Source organism: Artemia sp. Qi Xiang Cuo, chromosome 9 (assembly GCF_049724085.1).
Source record: "Artemia sp. Qi Xiang Cuo chromosome 9, ASM4972408v1, whole genome shotgun sequence".
NCBI classification, from domain to species: Eukaryota; Metazoa; Arthropoda; class Branchiopoda; order Anostraca; family Artemiidae; genus Artemia; species Artemia sp. Qi Xiang Cuo.
Genome location: NC_142802.1, coordinates 18418419 through 18437074, shown reverse-complemented (window position 1 = coordinate 18437074; position 18656 = coordinate 18418419). Strand labels below are relative to the sequence as shown.

Genomic DNA, 18656 nt, shown 5'->3' with positions numbered 1-18656 from the left:
TTTAATATATATATAAATGACATGCCAAAAATCCTAAACAACAAAGTAACCCTCTACGCTGATGACTCAAAACTTATTGGTCATGTAGACACAGCAGAGAATATTAAGTCAATCCAACTGGACCTCGATACATTCACTCACTGGACTAATATTTGGAGGCTTGAATTCAATGCATCAAAATGCAAGACTCTCCACCTTGGGAAGAAAAACCCACACACTCAGTACCATATGGATTGTAGGGATGGGTCCCAAAATGCCATTTCCAGCAGCCATGCGGAGAGAGATCTTGGTGTCCTGGTAGACGACAAATTGAAATTTCATGCACAAGCAACTATTGCAAAGGCTAATCAGACTCTTGGCTTAATAAAAAGAACGTTCACTAGCAGATCTCCAACTGTTATGACCAAGCTATACAAGAGTCTAGTTCAACCAATGCTAGAGTTTGGAATGTGTATTGCATGCCCAATCAATAAGACAGACCAAGCAGCTCTAGAATCAGTCCAGAGGAGGGCAATGAAATGTATTAGAGACCTCTATGATGTCCCTTATCCATCCTCTCTCTATAAGCTTAGAATACCATCTCTAACATATTGTCGCAAACGAGGCAATGTGATAACAGCATACAAGCTTCTAAATGCTGAGGATACCATTCCTGGCCTTTTCCAACCGGACAATTGAAATAGAACTTGTGGTCATTCTCAAAAGCTTTTCCGGAAATGAGCCAACACCAGACTAAGGAACAAGTTCTTCTCAAATAGAGTTGTCAGCTTGTGGAACTCCCTTAGTGAAAAAACAGTAACCTCTACCAGCGTGGCTCAACAAACCATGGTGCACCATTTGGGACGCCACAGATGATGATTAACTATCATCACTGAAGCTGGCCGACACAGGATTCGTCCTATCACTAGCAAGTGCAATTTAAGGTAAGTATTTTATAAGCCAAGTTATTTTCAGATTTTCCTTCTAAGTAGACTGATACAAAAAATAAAGGTACTTTTCTATTATATGGGCACCTTGGCTACAGACAGTCAAATGAATGCAGTGATGGAGACTTGTAAAGCAGGTTAGCAATTGTTATCCAAATTGATTGAAGAGTGTGGTATCTCATTGAATTTGCAATATTTAAACTGCTGTTTTTTGGGGTTTAGGGGGAGAAAAAGATACCTAGGTTAAGTTACGTATTTAATATATGCAATGCTTTAACCCCACCCCTCCCCCTAATGTGCAAAATATACAGCCACAATTTGTTTATAAACTATTATATATTCATCCCATTTTATTTCATTAGCATTAACCAAACTAGACTTTTTAGAAGTGCCCATATAATGGGAAAGTACCAAAATAAATTTCCACAAACATTATTAATGAATGATTAGCAATAGCAGTTCTTGAAAAAGGGTTAGGTTAGGAAAATGAAACTTTCAGGGATAGGTCTACCAGCTAAAGTATGCCCAGGAAGGTATTTTGAAGTACCTACCTCCACTCCTTCTATATCTAGAGGGTCCTGACCTCTAAAAATCTGTGTGTTATAAAAGTGAAACCTTGTAAAATTGATCTTCTGCTTAAATGAAGTACAACAAAATTGTTTGGTAAATTTTTTTATTCATATTATTGACTTATGAATAAGTAAACATACCACTTGATGCCTTTTTTTATGCTCTTTTCAAATATAATAATCAGTTTTGCTGGAAATGATTTTACCCCTGATATATTTGCACATTAAGGGGGTGGAGCAAAGTTCAAACTTACCTCTTATTTACATCAGAAATAAAATTTACCCATACCCCCCTAATTTGTAAATATATACCCTGATTTGGTATATATAGGGGTGGGAGTAAAATTCATTTCTGACAAAAATAATTATTATATTTGGAAAGAGCATAGAAAAGGCATTGAGTCATATGTTTACTTTATTTGTAACTCAATAATATGAATAACAAAAAATTTACCAAATTGTTTTCAGATTCACAACTTTGCTCAATCCCAATTTATAAGGCTTTAAAGATATGTAAACACATTTCCTAAATTAAAAAAAAAAAAAAAAAAAACATTGATATGACCGAAAATGCTACTCAAATAACAGGAATTGCATTTCAGAACTAAAGCCAGAGAAAAAGAAACTGGTAAATTTTTACCAAATCATATTATTGACTTACAAATGTGAATATACTGCTCAATGCCTTTTTTATGCTCTTTCCAATTATAATAATCATTTCTGTTGGAAATCAATGTTACCCCCACCCCTATATACCAATTCAGGGTATATATTTGCACATTAGGGGGGTGGGGTAAAGAATAAACCTACCTCCCATTTAAATCAGAAATAAAATTTGCCCCCACCCCCCTAACATGCAAATATATACCCTGAATTGGTATAGCCTATATAGGGGTTGGGGTAAAATTCATCTCTGACAAAAATGATTATTATATTTGGAAAGAGCATAAAAAAAACATTGAGTGGTGTATTCACTTTATTTGTAAGTCAATAATATGATTTGGTAAAAATTTACCAAGAAACTTATAACTAAAAATCAAGGTAAAAGGTTGTTTTGTAAATTTTTTGGTAAATTTGCAGGTAGCACTATAATTTAGCTAGGATGGAAGTAATAACATCATTTGATGCCTTTTTTATGTTCTTTCATAATTCAATAATCACTTCTGTTGCAAATTGCATCTTGAGCCCTTAAAGGGGCCCCAAACATATTTCATTTTTGTAACCACACAAATGAGTTATCAACACTAGGCTAGTTAAGTTAGGCCTATTGAAAAGTTGTTAAAAACATATAATTAGTTTATATTTAAGTTGTTCAAGAGTAATATATTCCAAAATACTTATTTATAACTATCCAAACCTTAGTTATTGGGCAACTCAAATGTAAACTATTTTCCTAATATTTCAAGTTTTTCAAATGCCATGGACCATATAGCCTAATTTAGCTAGGATGAAAGTGAAAACATTATTCAATGCTTTTTCTTATGCTCTTTAATAATTCATATAAAATACCTTCAAGGCCCCTTTAAGGGCTCAAGATGCAATTTGCAACAGAAGCCATTATTGAATTAGCCTATGGGAGAGTAGGCTATAAAAGGCATCAAATGATGTTTTCACTTTCATCCAAGCTAAATTATAGTGCCACCTGCAAATTTACCAAAATTTCAATAGGTATAGACCTGTCATGTAGGCAAATTTCAGGACCCCTTAGAGGGAGGAGTGGAGGTAAGTAGGCTAGGTACTTCAAAATACCTACCTGGAAATACTTCAGTCTGTAGACCCATCCCTTAAAGTTTCATTTTCCTAACCTACCCCCTTTACATGATAGCCAAAAGTAGAATTTTACCTGAAAATCTACTGTCCAGCCCCCACAAAACTAAGGCCCCGGATGATATACCTATGCTTTACTAACCTAAATTCAGAAAAAATATTACCTCTTTTCCTGGTCTTGATTCTTGCACCTGTTAAGGTTGGCTTTTCTATCTTAGAACTCATGCACTAACCCAGAATATGAATTTCAACAAGGTTTAGCAACTTTGGAAGCAAGCTGTTGCAGGTGAGATGCACGAATTGGTGATGAAAATAGTAAGCTAATGTGACAGACTTACCGTTTCTATTTGACTTCTAGAAAATCAGATTTCAGCCCTCACTTGATTTTAGACGTGTTTGGAATTGACAGTCCTGAAATTTTATTACGTAAAAAGTTGAAAATACAGCACATGTAATTGAGTTAGGTCTATTTTAACCCTCTTTTAAAGAGACAACTTTAAGCAGCGCCAACCAAGTACCTGGAATTATAATTTTGTTTGAAATATTTTAGAAGCATGGTAAAATTCCACTTTAGCTACTTTTGGCTATCTTGGAAAGGGGTTAGCCTAGGTTAGGAAAATGAAACTTTCAGGGATGGGTCTACAGGCTAAAGTATGTCCTGGGAAGGTATTTTGAAGTACCTACCTCCACTCCTTCTCCCTCTAGAGGGTCCTGAAATATGCCTGCATGACAGGTTTATTTTATACCTATTGAAATTTTGACAAAACAACATTTTACCTTAGTTTTCAGTTATCAGTTTCTTTTTCTCTGGATTTAGTTCTGAAAATGCAATTCTGGTTATTTGAGTAGAATTTTAAGCCATATCAATTTTTTTCCATAATTTAGGAAATGTAGGCTATTTGCATATCTTTAAAAACTTATAAATTGGGATTGAGCAAAGTTGTGAAGCTGAAAACAATTTTATTGTACTTTATTTAAGTAGAAGATATATTTTGCAAGGTTTCACTTTTATAAGAAACATATTTTTCAAGGTCATCAAAGGTCAAGACCCTCTAGGCTAGAGGGAGAAGGAGTGGAGGTAGGTACTTCAAAATACCATCCCAGGACATACTATTGCCTTTAGAACCATCCCTGAAAGTTTCATTTTCCTAACCTAACCCCTTTCCAAAAGTAGCTAAAGTAGAATTTTACCAATATATTTCTTTATTGTTACCATATCTTGATGTTTTGTGTGTATGCTTTCTTGTCCTCTGAAAACCACTCTTCATAGGCAAATGGATTTCAGTAAATTTAGAGCAGTTTAAATCCTAAAATGACATTTGTTTCTGTCATAAATTTAAATTTTAGTCCTTTACAGATCCTCAAAGCTGATACCTTTTCCCCTTATTTTAGGTAAAACTTATATACCTGTTTTTTTTTTCAACCTTATTAAAACTAGTTTACCTATAGGCCTAAATTGAATCAACAGTGACAAAATCAAGAATCAATAAATGCATAAAAAATATATAATATAGGCTGTATATTTGTGTAAGAATAGAAAGGATAGGGTGGTTAACATCCAATTTGTGACAGAAAGAAATAGCCTGTCATATTTGGATTCAGGATGAAACTATGATTCTAAAGGTAAGTTTATTAACTATCTAAATAGCCTACTCTGTTATTCTAGATATTTAGCACTGTCACATTTCTCAGAAATCCAATTTAAAGTCCTTTATAGTCTGTCAAAGATGGTACCTTATTGCTCTTTCATAATTCAATAATTGCTTATAGTGCTAATTGCATCTTGAGCAATTAAAGGGGCCCCAAGGGTATTTCATGTTTATAACCACTCAAAGAAGTTATCAATACTAGTAAAGCTATTGAAAAGTGGTAAAAAACATATCACTAGTTTATAAAGTTGTTCAAGAGTAATATATTCCAAAAATACTTATTTATATCAATTCAAACCTCATTTATTAGGCAACTTAAATATAAACTGTTTTCCTACCATTTCAAGTTTTTCAAATGCTGTCAACAAGAATAGCTCTGAATTTAGCTATTCAAAACTTTGTTGTCAACAATTCATGGTATATCTTTGCACATCAAAGGGGGGGAGGTAAAGTTTATGGTAAATTTTCAGTGGGCCATATAATGTAGCTATGATGAAAATGAAAACATCATTTATGCTTTATGCTCTTTCATAATTCATATTAAATAGCTTTGGGGCCTCTTTGAGGGATCAAGATGCAATTAGCCCCAGAAACAATTATTGAACTATGAAAGAGCATAAAAAAAGGCATCAAATGATGTTTTCACTTTCACCCTAGCTAAATTATAGTGCCACCTAGAAATTTACCCCTACAGCTTATATACTGCTGTTAACATCACTCTTATTTCAACCAGTTTACCAGTAAAGCACTTAGGAAATATATAATTTGGGCTAGCTTATGTTTGAACATGAAGGGGGGGGGTAAATCATAGTGGAGCTACAGTGTAGTGTATTAAATACAATTATTCAGCATTTGATGAAGTAATAATTGATGTTTCTCACCCTTTTTTTATAGCTAAAAATAAGAGAATAAGATATCATATTTGAGGGTTCATAATGGGCTTAAAATTGCATTTGTAAGCAAATTCATTTTTTTTTGTGGGGCTCTCTATATTTATTAAATTTTTAAGTAAAATTTGAATTCAATAAAGTTCAATATGTTTATAGCACCAGGAGCTCAATGGCTATAGGGCAGGATTTTATATATTGATTCTCATTGTCACTTGTCTTCTATCCAAGTCTATTGCCCCAGCAAAGCAACAGGTTGCTTTAAATCACCCTCCACTTCTCATGTTTTCATGTAACTGTCAGCATAGTTGTTTGTGTATTGCAATATTTCTTCCAAGAAATCCATTGGGTTACAAGAGGTCCTATAATTTAAAGGATGAGCAAGGTGTTCTTTAATAGCGTCATTGGGGTCTAAAAAATCCTGCACTTTTCAGTCTTAAAATGAGTGACTAGTGTTCCATTATTAATACCTTACCAACCTAAACAAGACAGCTTCCTTGTTCATCATGAGCCCTACACCCTGTCTATGTATCCTATTCTTCCTGCCTGAGCAAATAAATTCTATAGCACTTAATTTCATGTTTCCTACAACTGGGATATGAGTATCTAAAGCTCCTAATAAGTCCAGTTTGAAGCATCTGAATTTTTTTGATCAAAATGTTGATATGATAGAATGTTTTAACATTGTAACATTTAAAGTTGCAATTTTCATATTCTTTATGTTTTTGAATTTATTTTGGCCTCACAGAAAGCAACAGCCCTAGACCCAGTGCAGGACAAAAATATTTTCTTGAATCTACATAAAGTCTGTGGGACCTCTAGTTGAATGTGTAATCCTGGGCCCATCTTGGTCACAATTTGGTTTTCAGCACTTGGTGATGCCTTTCTATCAACAAGGGTTGAAATCCTGCACAGAGAGTCTCAAGCCTATTATTTCCAACCCATTATTTGTTCTGTTTAGAAATGTTATGCTATTATGAGGAGGCAAACCTTAGTAGATAAATTAGCTAGGAAGAGGTTTCCCAACCAGAAAAAGCCCACCAAAACAAACCAAATCCAGAAGAATTATCCTTTAATCAGAATCCAGTGCAAATACTGTATCATTTACTAGGCTATAGTTTTCTCAAGGGGCGCCACTCCTTAAGGTCTCCCTGCAGCACATTAGCCATCACCTTGCTTGGCATGAAGCTTAGCAATGTTTGCAGCCTTTTGCCACTTTGAGGTGTGCTGACAAATTTCCTATGCTACCTAGGGATGGAGAGTCTAGCTTTGCTTCTTAAAACTACTACTGCCTCAGATATTTCCAGGCTTACTGGTTGTTTTTTTTTCATGAGTATTTTGGTGAGTTTGAGCTATCTTGCTAAATTGTCCTTGGTGAGCTACATTTCATTGATCAGATTTCATTAAAGCAATACTGTAATAAACAAGTTTAATTGCACTTGGATGTATTTTCTTCAATAATTGAAGAATAACAGTAAGATATGGAGCTACTAATCCTCTCACCACTATTATTGAAAGGCGGAATAAATTTTGAATATCACTTGATCTGAACTGTGACCTTTAAGAGCTGTTTTCTTGAAGTGTAATATTTCTGTTCTGTTTAGTGGATCTGTTGGATATTTCTCTTTTTTGTCATTGATTATATTATATTGCATTCAATTATTATTTTTATTATTAATTAGTTTTTTAACTGATGTTAAGAATGGGAAACAGACCTTATTCATTCACTTATTCAGTGAGTCATCCAACGCTGATTATTGCCAAGTACCCAAAGCCATATTACTTGATTTTGTGCTAGCATCATCAAAGTTAGATACTAGACTGTGCTATAACACAGCAATAAATTCATCTAGTAATGATCACTACTTGGTAACCCATAGAATGCAACATAGGCTTGAACAAAGAACTAGAAGTCAAATTACATCAAAACATGATACTGCTAATCTAGGATTCCCTCTAATCCAACCGAAATATCTGGAGAGCATAACTGAATGCCTGTAAACTTTTGAGTGGTTATAATAATCTAAAAGATACTTTGCCTAATTTTCTAGCAAGAATTAAGCTTAATCTCACTGAGGTTTACAATGGTAGAAATACTGAAATAATTGAGCTATCCAGGTTATCCTTATAGAACTCAACTGCATTTCACCAGATCTGACTTCAGCAATTATTCTCATCTACTAAGTTTTGTACAAACAAAAGGCACTAAGCTTATTTAGGTTTAGCAAAAAGGCTCTAATTAATCACCAGGCCCATGATTTTTTCCCTTTCCCTTACTACCCATTAAGTAGCCATCCTTATTAGTCTGACAAAGATTCCTCTTCCTCAATTTATTGCAAACTGATCATATATATATGTATATATATATATATATATATATATATATAAATATATATATATATATATATATATATATATATATATATATATATATATATATATATATATATATATATATATATATATATATATATATATATATATATATATATAATATATATATATATATAAATATCTAACATATATATATGTAATAGCACAGTCTAGTATAACTTTATACCCTCTTTTCTTCAAATGCTAATGTTTATATTGACAGTTTCTTTAGAGTAATCATTCCCTTCTTTTTGTTTTTTCTAGCTGGACTGTTTTTGTTCTGTTATTTTTAATTTTGATTTTGTGTAAAGTTTCCTCTGTGTTACTTTTTTTTAGTTCATGTATTATCTAGTTTTCTTAGATTTTCCAATTTGGTAGTTTATTTTCTACAACAGGAGAATACAAACTGAAGCTCACTGAGGAATAAGTCAATTCTTGTAAATATCAACTATAAATAATGGAATATAATCCAATGCTTGCTCAGAAATTCCACACAGTCCTTTTAAAAGTTTGGGTTTTTGCACATAAAAATGCAATTTAAAAGCACAATAGTTTCTTATGAAACTTTCTAATTTTCCTATTCTAACCCATATGAAGTCTGTACTTTTATAGGTTTTGTTAAACCTGAAATTTTGCTATTCTGCTTTGGAACACTGAAATCAAATAAATCGTTTTTTTTCATATTGAGAAATTTTAAAGCTACAAAAGTCAATTTTATTGGTTCCAATATCGAGACTGCTGCATCCAAAGATAGAAATAGACAGATCAAACACTAGGGGGGGGGGTCAAAGGAAATTTGCCCAATGGTAAAAAAAGAAGGTCTTTTCATGGAAGATTTTTCCAGTGGAGGAGGGGAATCCAATCTTAGCTGGAATCCCCATGTCCTTTCTTGGGTACAAGCATACAGTTACTAATGTTACTGTCATGCCTAAAAGTCATATCTGAGATTTCTACACACTGAAGTAATTGTCAAATAGGGTTTGTCAAGCTTTCCTTGAAGGGAGGGTCATCAGAGTAATCCAAATCAGGAGGATCAAAGGGAGCAGCATGGCAAACTGTTTTTGGTAATTGTTTCAAAAGTTTGAAAATGTCAGATACGACCTTTAGGCATAACAGTCATGATATATTTATCCATAGTTCTTTAAATACTAATGCAATGCTGCTTTGTCTTCATATAGGATTAAGGGGCATGGCTCAAAGAACAGAAGGGAATAAAATTGCAGTCCTTTCAGAAGCCACAGTCCAAGCTTTACGTTGCAGTCAAATAATCATCAAAACCTCTTGTGTAGTAAAGGAACTTGTTGAAAACGCTATTGATGCTGGCTGCTCTGCTGTTGATGTTAAACTGGTGAGTTAATTTAGCTTTTCAATAATTATAAGTTAACATCTTATTTGAAATCAAATTTATATGTCCAATGCCTTAGGAATGCAAAGAACAATTTTTCTGTGAATTGGGGTTGATTGCTAAATATTTGTATTTTGCTCTATTTTTAAACAGCTCTAATTATCCACAAAAACAGCATGTAATGGCTCATATTGGTGGTCATTGTGCTCTTGCTAAATTTTCTGATAAGTTTTAACTATTTTTCAAATTTTTCTGACATTTTATTGTATCAACTTCACTAATAAATCATAGCTTCAAGCTTCAGCAGTTACAAAGAAAATCTGAAAATTTTATTACATACATTAGCTTCTGTAGTTACAAGCAGGTTACTGATTACGCAACATCCGCATTTTTCCTTGATAAGCCATTTGTAGATAGCAGCTGGAGATTTGAGCTTATCCTATACATGTTTGATTCTTACACAATAGCATAATCAACATGTTTTTCTTTAGTCGTAAGTCATGAGGTGCCTTGATTTTTAGATGTTTGTTCATATGTTCTAATATTGGGAATGTGTTTAAATTCATGTGAATGGGGACTTACCAAACTGGCTCCTGACAAAAAATGTTTAATGCTCATACACTGAAAGGTTTTTTGTTAATCTTTGGAGTTTGTTCCTAGTTACAGTGAACTTTTGTGTGAGTAAAAAAAACCATAAAAATCTACCAGAGCCATTGCTGGTGCATAGGGTAATGAGTCAACATTCCAGTTGCTGTTTTTTTTATGGAGACAAGTAGCAAACTTGTCCTAACATTTCCTTGGCAGGGATCAGACCCTTTGCCAAGTATTGCCAACCAGGGCATCAATCCACTATGCTACAATAGGGTAAACATACCAAGTTAAGAGTCAGTCAAGTAATTATATACAGTACATTCTCTAAAACCAACTAAAGCTGATTTAATCAGTTTTGCTTCTCAGCTGCTCAACAAGTTGTTTAGTTAAGTTTTGGTTCATTTAGGGGTCCGTTTCTAGACGATTTGAAACTTGTAGAATATCTTCAACCTTTCCAGTATCTTTCAGGTGGGCTTGTTGCATTTCTAATGGGGGGGGGATTTATGATGTTTCTAAATGGGGGGATTTTTGTAAGATTTTTACTAAAGTTGCGGGGGGGGGGATATTTATGACGGGGGATTAAAACAGCGAGTCAATCGAGGAGCATATGCTAATGGCCATACTGAGTCGAAATCAGACTACTAGGATTCAGGTTCCCTAGAGAGCGGTTGGAGCCACAAGGACTAAGTATATTGAGAAATACTAACATGAAGAGACAAAATTAAGAAAGTAATGTATTTATTTTTATTCACATTAGTGATACAAAGCTGATTCAGGAATATCAAAATTATCTGCACTTCAATTCACTGCCATAGGCACTTGGATAAAGTTACACACGGGAGCATATGCAATGCAACATAAGTCTGTTAATGATCTCAAAAAAATTGTCAAAAGTTACTAATAGTTAGATCATAGTTCACTTACATTAGACTGCTCTAGACTGACTCTAAAACTGTCCTAGAACTCCTTCAAGACTGACCCAAATTGCCAAGTTCTAACTAACTATACTCTCCAATGTCGCCAGAGGTTACATTCAGGCGTTGCTAAAAAGCATGTTACATTGGTCCAATTGGTTCAATAGTATGTCCTATATTTCTATTGGACAGGGAATACACCAATTGGCTAATTCAGCTTTCCTACGATTTATAGCTCTACGATTTCACTTTGGAATTTTTCTTGACAAAACAAAGAATTACTTTTGTAAATTTATTGGTAATAGCATGTCACTTAGTTTTCAAATGGCTTATAATTTGTCATGGTGACACTCGTTAAGGGACAATAGAACTTAGTTACATTGGAATACATAATCCTAAACTTAGTTTCAGAACTATGCAACTAGATTACATGAAAATACTTTGTATGTCTAGTGACTATTTTTTTGTATGATAAATTTTACCTTCTCTTGACAGTTTGGAAATTCAAGCTCTTAAAATTAAAAATACATTGTTAGTCGTCTGTCGCGTAACATTTGGTCACACTGATATTATTGCATATTTTGGTGACACCGAGATGGATTTATTTATTACTACTACGTTTTATGTGGGAAAGATTATACAAAGTTTGTTCGATCAAGATACATTTGTTTTGCTACTTTTTAAATTGGACGATTAAGCCATACTCGATCAGTGGGTTACTTTAATTTTTAGGTTCATATTTTGGGTGATTTTATGTTCGTGGTTAACTTTTATTTGGAAGATTTGAGGTTTTAATTTTGATTCCATTAGATATCATCCTCACCCATTGTTAATGATGTCCTCATCGTTGTGTTTACTATTTCTCTTTTTATTTTTTTTTAATTTTGATTCCGTTTTATCATTATTAATTTTTTTTTAATTTCTCACTTATTATTTGAATTAACTCACATTTAGTAAGACGTATATTTTTTTTTCATATTCCTCATTGCTTTATGTGAAAACATTACTTAAAGATCCATCACCTATTCACTCTATTTGGCGAAAGGGCCAAAGAGTTTCTACTGACTAATGTATTGATTATATGATTGAGTATTTAAATATTACCTTCCTCCACATAATACCGAAAATGCCTTCACCTGATATGCTAATAATTCTGCATGGTTTTAACTTTCTAATTTCTGCCTTTGCAATTATTTTACTACATGACATGATATTGATTACTGAAAATACACGTTCATTACTTTTAATACTACACTATACTTCCACCTGACGATATACTGATACGATAAGCTATTGAATTTTAAAGTAGCTTCTTACATCTAACTTATAACACAAAAACATGTTAATAAAACAAACTTGTAAAAGAAATGATTTTATACACATATTACGAGATTTTAACTTGATATCTGGGAGTAGCACTGGAATAATGTCACTTGTTTCATTTATTTTTGAAAAGTTTCTCAATATTCATTAAAGTTACATGTTAGATACATAAGATTTCACACTTACTTCATCATTCTACGTGTCTATAATACTCACATACGTTGTCACTTTTTTTTGGGCTTCTGTTGAATTAATTACTGGGTCGGCTAATTGTTCATTCTTTTTCTTCGTGATGTCTCAATTTTTGGCGCTTATTTCTTGGGGTAAGCATTTAAAATATTCATAAGTATGACTTAGCGCACAAAATAGTCGGTGCATGGTTGGTCACATCATATACGAGGGGTTGGTGTTATAGAGTCGTTGGTATAATATTGGGTACATATCCCGCTGGGAATTGATTACAGGGGCTGGGTATCTTGATAACTCGGGTAGGCATCTCTTCTGATCACTTCTATCCTCGGGAAAATTTAATACGCGTACAGTTTATGTTTCCCTTAAATTATTCACATTCGGCCCTTCTTTTACTTGAATAAAGGTCTGCGTTACGACATATAAAGGTAATTACGGTTGGATCAAAACTTGATCTTGGGGTCTAGGTTCGACGCATTGTCTCTGATTTCCGGTTCAATGATACACAATCATCGAGGGCTTAATCATGGGGATTATAACTATAATAACTTGGTTGGGTCTCTTCTCTGAACACTTTATTTTGGGAAAATTTAGCACGTACAGTTTATATTTCCCACGAAATTGTTCATGTTTGGCTCTTCTTCTCATGGAGGATGGTTTGTTTTTGCGACGTCTAATAATGATTGGATAGGGTCAAAACTTAAACTTGGAGCCTTGTTTTAACATATTGTCTTTGACTTGCGGTTTACGATACATAATCATTGAGGGATTAACTCCAGGGTTATTCTTGGTCCTTGGTATTTAATGTTTGGGACCTTGTCGTCTAAGGATAGTTTTTTGACGGATTTTTGTGCAGTTTTACGACATGACTGGTCGGGGTGGTTCTCTAGATAATCATCGATTAATACATATATATATATATATATATATATATATATATATATATATATATATATATATATATATATATATATATATACATATATATACATATATATATATATATATATATATATATATACATATATATATATATATATATATATATATATATATATATATATATATATATATATATATTTATATATATATATATATATATATATATATATATATATATGGGGTTTTTCGGTTTGACGATATTGTTTGAGATAGTGTTACCTGGTACTAGGTTTTGGTAACTGGGATTGTCATCAGGGTATTGCCTTCAGGGATTTGTTTGGTGAGTACTTATCGTTGGTTGACGAATGATGAGAGTAGATGCTACTAGGTTGTATCTGTGTTGCGTGCTGGTATACCATGAATGAATTTCCACTGATTACTCCGCTTCCTAGAATATAAATATCTAGGCAGAATCATATGCTCTTTACAATCAAGTAAGCTAAAACACATAAGACAATAATACATAATTTATAAAATATTGTAAAGGGACTATTATTTGAAGCAATAGTCGTGATCAATCACACTAACGATATCGAATTAATATGAGTAAAGTCAAATTTAAAGATAAAACAAATAAGAGCAATTTTCATGCTTTTTTTTGCATATTGCAGCGACACTGGATTACTGTGAGACAAACTCAGTAATCCTAAAAAATGATTAACTACGAGGAAAAATTACACAATATGCTAATTTCTACAACAATACTTATATATATCTTCAGCACATATTTCAGTGCTTAACTTATCTTACATGTTTCTCAACATTCAACTAATTCTTGCGTTAAATTTTTAACTATGTAATTAAATTAATTTTCAACTATCTAATTGAACATGAGGTAGCTTACGTGGCTTAATAAGAGGTCTTAATTTACTATAAATTTTCATGACTTTACTGTTTACGCACGTTCATGCCGCTTAAGAAATGCATATATATCTCTACAGCTGCATGGCTCACGCAAACAATAATTAGAGACGAGGGACTGGACATAGTACGAATAAGGACCTATACTCCCATTCGCTCGATCATGTCCTCCCTTATTTTTTGGCTTAAGGGTTATCGGGGAGTTCTGGGTTTAGGTTCTGCATCTTGCTCAACCCAATGTTATCTTTCTTTTCACTTTTCCCATGTGGTCTAATAATTTTTCCATAATTCGGGGTTAACTAAATCCTCATGGTTAGGGGAATTAATGAGCTTCAGTCTCGTAAGCAACTAAATATTCCACTTGAAATGAGCTGAAGACGCTCCACATTGGTTTCCCGTATGTGATTATCTTTGGTCTCTCTTCCGAATAGGAGAATTTATATTTTTCATATATTACAGCTATTTTGGGGGTAGTTCCTATGCTTAGTTATGATTCCCTGCTTTACGACGTCTTTGGTTGCTGCGCAAACAATGAAGATTATCATAAGATTCGTTAGTCGCACCGTTCTGTTTAATTGTAGAATTAATATGTGTTAATTTATATTGCAATGTAATCTATTTTATAAATATATTCATTTTTTCGCGATTTTATTCTTTTGGATTTTCAATATAGATTGTATTGTTATGCGAACAACTACATCGTCAGCCACGTGGCTTCTGCATATGTTGAAGGTACTTATCCTTTTTCCCATTGTATTTTATTCCCAATTTTCCTGTTACGGATCGATATTTGGGTATATTTGCCAATCATAGTCCAAACCGATACGATTCAACGTTATATTTCCTTAAATCGTATTTGACGTTCCACTTTTTCGCGAAAACTTCTTCCCCTGATTTATTCACAATGAGGATTGCTGCAGAGTATATCACGTTTTCTTTTGTATACTTGATAGTTATAAACTCTGTATCAATGATTGCCTTGGCCATTGTTCTGAAATGAAAGGTAGTTTCTATTGGCTTTTGTCTAGTTACTTTTATTCAAGATCTGTTACAATCATGGTTGCTCTAGGTCGAGATCAAACTACCTTTTCGCCAGTACTTCCTCACACTCGGGTACTTATTCGTTCGACTTAATTCGATACTTCTAAAGCTCCATATTAACCAATAATGAATATTTACTTTTGAATGAAATGTAAGGCAACTTAAGGTCGAGGTTAAACTACTTGTTCACGAGTGCCACCTTGCACTTGGCTATTTGTGTATTCAAACGTAATTCGATTATCCAAAGTTCCATACATGCTTAAAAGTATTGGGTTTTTCAATAAACTACCCTTTTTTCTAAAATTTAAACAGACGATATATTTAAATCCTTGGATATTCACTCTCTGACCCATGTTTTACAACATATTAATACACTACTAGTTTATTCATATAATACACTTTTCAAATAATAATTGATCAACCTAGACATAGCACTTCAAATAATATTGGTGAGCTCTTCTATTATTTATTTTGACGGGATTATTTATATACACAATTTTCTCCACGGATATCGGCTTTCAGTTTTAGTATGGGTGCGTCGTCAGGCAGTACCGCCTTCGAGCCTGGGGATGTTAACATATTTGTAAGTCGATAATTTTCCCACGATGATACATTTGAACTGATAAATTTGAGTTCAAATACTACGTTGTTTTTACCATTCTCAGTCGTATTCAAATGCATTAAATATACTAATAAATGGTTTGGGAGATGTAGATCTTCCAATGTAGCAATTATATCGTTCCTTTGCATATTTTATCGAATGGCTTACCGGCACCATTGAGATAATGAAAATGGGTCGTATATTATTATTATCACAGAAAAACTTAAGCTTGTGTGCAATTGGCAACATTATAGTTGCTCACGCACGATTACATCAAAGCTGGGGACTATTTTGATTCCGAAACTTTCGTCTTGTTGGAAGAAATTAAGGGTTATTTTATTTATGTCTTTATAATCCCTCTGGGTGATTTGAAAAATAACAGATCCCGTTGAAGGGTTTATTGGGTTTAGGTACGTGTTATTTACACAATTGACGTATAAGGCCTTAAGGAAGCTTTCTCCTTTTAGCATATTTCTTCGGTCTATTAGAATGGCGAGAAATTTAATGGGCCAAATTGTAGTGATGTTGTTATCGTCCTGATCATACCAAATGTTGTTTGCGATATAATCACATAATAAAGCATACTTTGTTATTGGAATCCTTTGTATTAAGATTTGGAATTCTAGGTTGGCGCTCAGCCTGGTGTATTCGAGTGTTCTCGTCATTACACGTGCGCTAAAATTATAATGAACTAAGGTTGCTATTAATATTAGGATCATTCTGTCTTTCAAGACTTTCCTTGGAGATTTCAAAAGGAAATGTAGTGTGGAACAGTCAGGATTTTCCACTGTTTTGATAAGAACCCATTCTTTTAAGGAATCATTAATGTTATCCATGCTATGGCTTTTCATGAGTTTCCATGAGGTTATGTTTTCTAGTCTACAACTACTTAACTGTGGCTGGCTCGGGAATCTTATCATAGTTTCTGTTTTTTTTTGGATTTATTATTTTAGATTTTAAGTTAATATTAGCAACGTACCATATAATGGCTTGTTTCGACGTTTCAGTGGTCGACGGTTACTCACGTACCTGTATCTGCAAATGTGTTATTGTATAACATTTATCAATGATTACATAGTAAATGATTACATAATAGTAATATATTTTCAAAGTAATTATGCTAAGTTATAGTAGTTTAAGGTATAGAAATGATTACGTGATAGCTATGCATTTTCAAGTTAATAATGTTCATCATAAGTTATAGTAGTTTACTTGGCCTTTTTAATTTTATGGTATTTAATTTTTTTATTAGTATTTTACGTTCTTTTTCGGTACAAGTTGTTCTTCGTAAGGAAATTGTTGCTCCAAAGATAGATCCAAAGAGTAATAAGACATCGCGACTGAAAGTAATCTTTGAAGACTAATTCCAGAGTTAATTCCAGAATTTTTAAAACCAACTCTAGAACCTATCTCCAAAAACTAATTTTAAAGCTATCCGTTCTCCGGACACAACTTCCTCATGTGTGAGGCTTCTCTACCCATCTCTTCCGCAGATTCCTTTGAGAGGTTAGCTTTATTAGAGAATTTTTTTTTCTAGTAACAAAAGTAAGGTAGGGCAATTCTAGCTGGTCACTATTCATAGGGAGTTGATCTTCTCGTGAAAGTTCTCCGGACAGACCGTGATGACCGATGGGATAAAACGCACCATAGGTCACAGCAGTTGTTCAACGGCTCCCCACGACTTAGGTTTTATTCGTATAATTTTCGCGATCACATTTCCTATCTCTATAGTTGTTTCTCATAGGGAGTCAGGGATCAAGTGCTTGCGTAGTGGGATATATACGCCACGCCAACCCTCGGCCTCAACTTTCCCCGATTGGGGGTGTATCCGTTTTCACAAATCTCACTTTAATTCCAGTGGCTATTTTGAATAAGTCGTCCTGCATCGATTTCCAAGTATTTTATGGGGTTTTCACGGATTATTTGGTTATTTTGTTCTTATAAAAGAGTTTCGCCGTGTATATTGAGCTTTCATTACTTATCGAGAGTAAAAAAAGTTAATATTATTACCCCCTGGAATGGGTGGGGTACCCCTACTGATTTTTAGCTAAAACTGTCTTCTTACTTAGTTAGTGGGTTCTCGAGCTTAAATCGTTTAAGAGAGAATTTTAGTACTTTTTACGTGAGGCTTAGTTAATATTTTTGTTCATTTGACAGTTCATTTGATTATCTTAAATTTTGTGACGGAAAAGTTCCCTATTCTTGACAATATTATGTGGTATTCATGTAAAAAAAAATTTACCGATTAGGTGCGGTTTTGTCATATTTATCAACCTAGGTATGGTAACAGTTAATGTTGGTCCTGGGCCGATTACAGTTGTAGTCCAAATTAGTATAGAGTCTTACCTTCCGTTGATATCGTCTGCACTAGTATTGAATAAATGCAAACGAAAAATCAAAAGAAAAAAAACGGTACATTTCTGAAAAAGCTGGATTCTATTAATGCGGGAACTGACGATAAGTTTGAAAAAGTTCTAAAATTTTCTTTTAGAATTAAATGTGGGCATTCGATCCCTGTTTTCATGCACAAATATGAATACTTGGTGAATCCTCATATCCAACAATCTTTTAAGCATCCGTAGTTATCGCTTATTCTGCCAACGTAAGCAAATTTCCTTACGACAGAAGTTTGAAAATACAAATTATCTTCTAAGGCCATTGAAAACTAAGGCCTTAAT

At 33.4% G+C, this 18656-nt stretch overlaps 2 protein-coding genes across 7 annotated transcripts in view; one reads left to right on the top strand and one right to left on the bottom strand.

Annotated features, from left to right (window-relative positions):
- Positions 1–3553, bottom strand: part of kra (basic leucine zipper and W2 domain-containing protein kra) — a 65216-nt gene extending 61663 nt beyond the window's left edge. Inside the window, exon 1 of the mRNA XM_089094325.1 lies at positions 3427–3553. Coding sequence (XP_088950451.1) covers positions 3427–3487 — 61 coding nt within the window. The 5' untranslated portion in view covers positions 3488–3553. The remainder of the gene's footprint in view (positions 1–3426) is intronic.
- A 71-nt stretch (positions 3554–3624) lies between these two features.
- Positions 3625–18656, top strand: part of LOC148948392 (PMS1 protein homolog 1-like) — a 104755-nt gene continuing 89723 nt past the window's right edge. For 3 of the 6 annotated variants that reach the window (XM_089093911.1, XM_089093912.1, XM_089093907.1), the window contains exons 1-2: positions 3661–3721; positions 9350–9519. In XM_089093911.1, the coding sequence (XP_088950037.1) occupies positions 9361–9519 (159 nt within the window). In that variant the 5' untranslated portion in view covers positions 3661–3721; positions 9350–9360. Of the gene's footprint in view, positions 3722–3751; positions 3820–9349; positions 9520–18656 lie in introns of those variants that run through there. The other 3 variants (XM_089093908.1, XM_089093910.1, XM_089093909.1) reach the window with 3 other exon arrangements.